The sequence below is a fragment of the Stomoxys calcitrans genome, chromosome 4, assembly GCF_963082655.1.
Source record: "Stomoxys calcitrans chromosome 4, idStoCalc2.1, whole genome shotgun sequence".
Taxonomy (NCBI): Eukaryota; Metazoa; Arthropoda; class Insecta; order Diptera; family Muscidae; genus Stomoxys; species Stomoxys calcitrans.
In genome coordinates this window covers 22366153-22372206 of record NC_081555.1, presented here as the reverse complement: position 1 = coordinate 22372206, position 6054 = coordinate 22366153, and the positions used below count along the sequence as shown (strand labels likewise).

General features: G+C 36.7%; 1 protein-coding gene and 1 long non-coding RNA gene across 2 annotated transcripts in view; one reads left to right on the top strand and one right to left on the bottom strand.

The window, feature by feature from the left end:
- The first annotated feature begins 1013 nt into the window (after positions 1–1013).
- LOC131996792 (uncharacterized) lies at positions 1014–1880 on the top strand. Its single transcript, XR_009398002.1, has 2 exons — positions 1014–1723; positions 1795–1880. It is a non-coding gene; the product is annotated as an uncharacterized LOC131996792 (long non-coding RNA).
- LOC106084568 (zinc finger protein 816) overlaps positions 1712–6054 on the bottom strand; it is a 28858-nt gene continuing 24515 nt past the window's right edge. The window contains exons 2-3 of the mRNA XM_059366732.1: positions 5145–5297; positions 1712–5071 (exon numbers count right to left, since the gene is read on the bottom strand). Of these exons, the coding sequence (XP_059222715.1) occupies positions 2006–5071; positions 5145–5297 (3219 nt within the window). The 3' untranslated portion in view covers positions 1712–2005. The remainder of the gene's footprint in view (positions 5072–5144; positions 5298–6054) is intronic.

Below are 6054 nucleotides of genomic sequence, written 5' to 3'. Positions count from 1 at the left end.
TAACACAAAAACAAAAAGGCATTTTGTCAGCGTGTTTACATTTGAAAACAAAAATTAAAGTATTTATTTCATTTCATGTTTTCAGAATTGAGCCCCGGGCCTTGGATTTGAGGGCAGGGATGTGGAATGGCCGAATGTTTAGAAACCCAGAATAAATTGAAGGGTCGTGACATATCGCAAACTTCTTTTCCCGGACACTATGGCATTTCGGTAAATGATTGGGCGAAAATATGTCAGGAACCACAAACTAGTTTTCGGTTTTATAAATGCGATATTTGTCTAGTGATATAGTGAGGGATCGGCCAGTGCGTAGTTGGTGGCGAGATGGTATGCCAATTTGCCAGAACTCTCTGGGCTACCATCGACCAATTAAATCAAAGGAGTTATTGGCTTCAACAAGACAGTGATAACTTGTTCACTGTGACAGGACTTATAATAATGGCTCCCGCGATAGGCCCGCGTAATGGCTCTCTTAACGAGAATGAAACGATAGAGCACATGCTTTGTTCGTTTTCGAATCTACTGTAGCACAGGCTTTCCATCTCGATGATCTTGCAAAAGTATCTACGTGAGATCTCATCCAATACGTGGAGATGGTATGAGATATTTTGACAGGGGACCCATGATGTCATGATGCGGTCATGTGTGTGCAGAAGCGCAGGACCACTGGTTCCCACACACCGAATAGGCACTTAGGTAGACGAGGGCCGGTCACCTCCAGGGGTACACATATATTTAGACGTGTCGGATAAAAGCTTGCTTACTAGTCTCGTTTCTAGGAGCAATGTGAGTTCTCTCACTTGTTTTCACTTTCTCACCTACACTTTTCTCTCTGGATTACAGGATTCTCTAGTAAGAGTTTAGGTCATGGTAAAAACTTAAAGTGGATAGGCCCCATGAACATCATTATGATTGACAAAATCTACCTATTGTGAATGTAAACAAATGTCAGTAAATTTTTTTCTTCCACAAAATACAGCATATTGCACACTCACGCTTTTTTGTTCATTTTATTTCACATCTTTTTAAAATACGTCTTGAAATACTTCAATTTTTTATATTTTATTGATTCAATTTGAAAATGAATGTTAACAAATGCATATTGACAAGTATAACAAGCTTAATAACGGTAGTTGAAAAAAATGTATGTAGCTTGGCTTAACCTTGTTAAGTGATTCCTGTCTATAATAGTTCAATAGACAAAACTGGCCTCCAAGTGTTATATAACAGATTAATAACTCGAGGTCTAAGTTAACTCACCTTTATGGTGGTTACCTTTTTTTCGTAAAAAACATATACAACAAAACCTTGTGGCACCCAACAACCCCATCAAATGCTTTGGAGATATCCAGAGTCATGGCCTTATTCTGATACAACTGGTGGCCTTAAAGCGGGAGACGTAATTAAATTTCTTCATAACCTTTAAGAGAGCGGAGCATATTGCATTTGGCCGTAATACGCAGCGTTGTTCGCCGTTTCTGGAGATCGGCGAAACGTTCGCAACGTTCCACATGCTGGTAATACTCCGGCGCGGTAAGCAAGATTGAAAAGGATGCGAAATGGACGTGCAAGCGACGGAAAACACTTTCAAAGGAGAAGTATTCATATGTTATCCCAGCCAGGAGAATAGAGAAGCAGAGAAGACAACATTTCACTTGAATAACTTAAAATTACTGTAGCTCCTTCATTTAAGGTCCGCTGGAGAATTGGGTATATCTTTAAGGTAGATTTGAATCCATAGAAGATCCAGTCAAAAAAGAAACATTACACTCAAATAATTTAAAACGCTTGTAGCTCCATAGCCAGAAGAATAATGGAATAAAAAGTAGAATCCTCCGATGCCGTTTGGGGTTGTTGGATCCAAGCTTAGACAACTGAAAGCTCAATGTGGAATAAAATGTAATGCGATTTTACTTGGTGGCGCTGCTTTGTGCCACACAGGCATCTTTATTTTTTTATTAATTTATGAAGCGATTTGAATTTAACTTCGATCAATTAGAATTCGTCAATCTTGGCTAGAATCTTTTACGGCTTTGAAATGTCTTCTTTTATGAGCGGTTAAATAAGCGCTATATTTAAACGATCTGGAACAAATATCGCAAGGGAAAACCCCTTGATCTGCTTTCTCTAAGGATAGAGATTCTATACTTTCTTGTTGCTGGCTACCTTCTTCCCTGCCTTCCTGTTCCATGCTCTGGTATTCCTGTTCCTGGCTTTCACTTCTACTGTTTTCCTCTTCCTTGCTTTCCTGTTGACTGCTTTCTTGTTTCTTATTTTCCTCTTCATCGGATTTTTCTTGCCTACTGCTGCTCTTTTTCTTATAGACTCTTTTTCTATTTCTGCGATACTCCATTCTTATCCTGGCTTTCTCCAACCACTCTGTAAAATGATGCTTTTTCATGTGACGAATCAAATCCGTGTAATACAAATATGTCTTGGGGCAATGCTGACACACCGCAGTGCGTTCCTTGGTGTGACTGTTCATGTGCTCCCGCAAATGCATGGCAGCTATAAAAGTCTTATCACAAATTTGGCATTTAATCTCTGGAGGTTTCTTTAAACCCAAATGAACAACTTTGTGGTGGTTGTCCAAAGTACTGCGAAGTTTATAGGATTTGCCACATATTTTGCAATGGTGAGTACGTTCCTTGTTTCTTTGGCCATTATCACAGGAATACTTTAAATGTCTGACCAAACCACATTTCTCAATAAAAGAGGCATCACATTTATGACAATTAAATTTCGAAGTTGGAGGTTTAACCGAATGTTTCACCTTCATGTGGTCTCTAAGGTAACAATTCTTTCTGAAACTACGGTAACATAGTTCACATTTATATGTATACAAGCTATGATCATTGTGATATTGAATGTGTCTGGCAATTTCGTAGCGATAGAACAATTTATGCTGACAACAAAGTATGTAACATTTCTTCGTAGGATGTTTCTCCTTAAAATGTTGCAGCAATAGAGAGAATTTGGTTTTCATTTCTGGACAAAGGACACATTGCAGATGTGGCCTCCAGTCGGCTATAAGTTGGTCATAATCATCAATGGTTTTGGGAGGCCCAAATTCTGTTATTCTTTTATAAGATATGGTTTTTCGAGCTACTTGCTTTCTTTGAGTTGTTTTGCGATCAGGCGACTCTTGCCAATCATCATCATCATCATCTGAACTTTGATTTTCATTAAAGTCTTCCCAATCACTATTATCTGTCTGATGATCTGTTTGGAGTAGACCATTAGAGTTGTTGCTGTCATCCGATATATATTCCCTTTCCATCAATAGTTCATCTTGCTCTGGGGGCTGATTGAAATTTGAATTTGACTCTTCTTGCTCCCCATCTAAAAATGATTTATTGGCAATGCTTGTAGTTTCAATCCAATTTGTTTTCGAATAAGACACGGTCTTGATTTGTTTCAATCTTCTTTCAAAAGTTTTAAGGTTTGAGGATGAGTATTTGGTTGCCATGTTTTCTGCTCCTTCTTCCATAATTAAGGGTTGTTGTTTTGCAGCATTCGGAAGGACTTCTGTCCTAAGTGGTTTTGAGGAATCAGTAAGCATTAACAAATTACCCTTCTGCTGATTGCTAGCTGTCGTAGGAACTGTTACATTTCTGCTTTCCAAATTTTGTTTACTGGTAGATTTGGCTATTTGAATTTGTCTTATCAAATCATTTTCCAACATTATAACTTCAGCGTCGGAAAGGTTAAAGCTTTCCTCCTCTTCGAGCTTAATTGATATGGTTTCCGGTTCTTGGGAAATCTCATTTTGTGAAGACAATGCAATCATAGTGGCTAAACTTTCCTCTTTCATGGGTGATTTGGAAACCATTTGTTGGGTAGATTGTTTACAAGGTTCACTTGCAATCTCTTCGGGACTGGGTGCCTCCATATAAGATATAATTTTGGTGGCTACAGTTCTTTTAGCACTAGAAGTCCCAGGCAATGCTGATAGCTGTGATATAACTTTAGGCCTACTCTTCTTATCCTTTTGATTTTCTTTTTCAAATGACGAAAAAGAATTTGATTGAGTTTTATGCTTTACGGTATGTCCTGTTGATATGTCGGACTGGTGATATTCCTTATTAACATTAATGGAATTTCCAGGACTTTCAAAACTTCTTGCTAAAGTTTTCCATAAATTAGGATTGCTTTGCGTAGCCACTTCTTGATCTCTTGTAATGTCATTTTCAGTTGCCAAATCTTCAAGGATGTCATCATCCAAATCACTTAAGGCTTCAAGCTTAAGAAAATCCAAAAAATTAAATTTTTTTTTTGGGCTTGGTGGTTCGGGCGAGCCAAGCTCAATGATTTGGTCACAATCTTCTTCACTCTTGGATGACTCATAGTCATATATAGAGACAAGATCTTCATCCTGAGAATCCGTGCTATTAGCAGATAATTCTGGATGATCCGAAATTTTCTTGGGAAAATCTTCCAGCACTATGACTTCCATGGGTTCATTTTCACTCTCCACATATAAATCAAGTTTCTGGTCAGAGTCTTTGAGCAAAGTAAAGTGGACTTGTTTGCCAGAATCATTTGTGGATACCTTGGTGCAGCTTTTAGGCATTGATTTATCAATACTTAAAGCTTTTCTATTATTATCCGCATATGAAAATTGTTTCCCTTTAGGATCAACTAGAGTCAAAGATCGTGCTGATTTGGAGGTTTCCTCAAGTCGGAAGTTTACTTGAGAAGTTTGCTGCAACTCACTACTTGCAGCTGAATTCTTAATTTCCATACGTTGTTCTTCTGAAAATTCAGCTTCATCGTCATATATTAAATATTCTTCAGCTTCATACTCTTGTAAAGTATTTAAATCTTCCTTATTGTTTGCTTTATTCACAATCATCGAACTAAGCCATTCCCCACTCTGGCATATTCTCGAAGTACTACTCAGATTATCTGTAACCACCTTTAATTTATCAGCAGTTTCCGTAAGTTTATTGAATACTGCAATTTTCTGAGCCAATATTACCGATTGTTGAAATTCATGAAACTCTGCTATATGATTCCAGCATTTTAGACATATATTTCTAAGATGTTTGACCCATTCCACATCCAGAAACTATATAAAATATAAATTTAACTTCAAAAAGCCAAACCCATGAATATTATGACAGAATATAGCCCAAACTTACCTCTGGTGAGAAATATTTTGCAGCAAGTTTATAAGACTCATTTGTTTGGCCATCTTCATTGTAGAGACTTTTATGATCGCTACAGATATTTATGCAAAGACGACAGCAGATCGCTTGGAACATTTTTTTAGTTATGATGAGATGGGAAAATATCTGAAAAACAATCGAGAGAGAAGACAATTGTAATTTTACTTCAAAACTGTTACACTTAAATATACTTTATATAAAAATTTCTTTTAACAAATTGAAATTTCATTAAGTTTGGAGAATACGAGCGTAAAAATTTACCGAAAGGTCCAAAAACTTAAAATGCTTGTATATCCTTTATTATGCGTCTAAAGGCTGGCACTATGTTATCTTTTCGCATACGTTTTTGGCAACCTTTTATGCTAAAATTTAGTTTAAAGTTGTAATTTGAGATATTTCTACTCGTAATGCATTTCTTACAGGCAAATCTACAATTATTTGGTGAATTAGTTGCCATATTTATACACAATTTCCTTTTTTAAATATGATTTCGCTAGCGAAAAGCGAACATAATACCAACCTTAATAGAGAAACGAACGATAATTCATGACCCGTACAAAACTACAAATTTTACCCAAAAGTAGTCAAAAGCCAAAACATTCGTTAAATTTTTTCAACTCTTAGAATAGGAGATGACAGATATAGTGACGGCTCTCATTAACTTAATCATGACAAATTCCATGCCAATATTCACCCCAATTCATCTCAACTGTGAACACTAGTCTCTTCGTGCTGTCATCTGGGAGAACTATCATTAACATCAGTTAAATGTAGCCAGCTAGCTAATACGTGCCTCTATAATAACTTAATAACCTTACGAACAGATTTTAGTAAAGTGTATTTATTGTTTTGTTGCATGCGTATTAACACTGAAAAATCATTC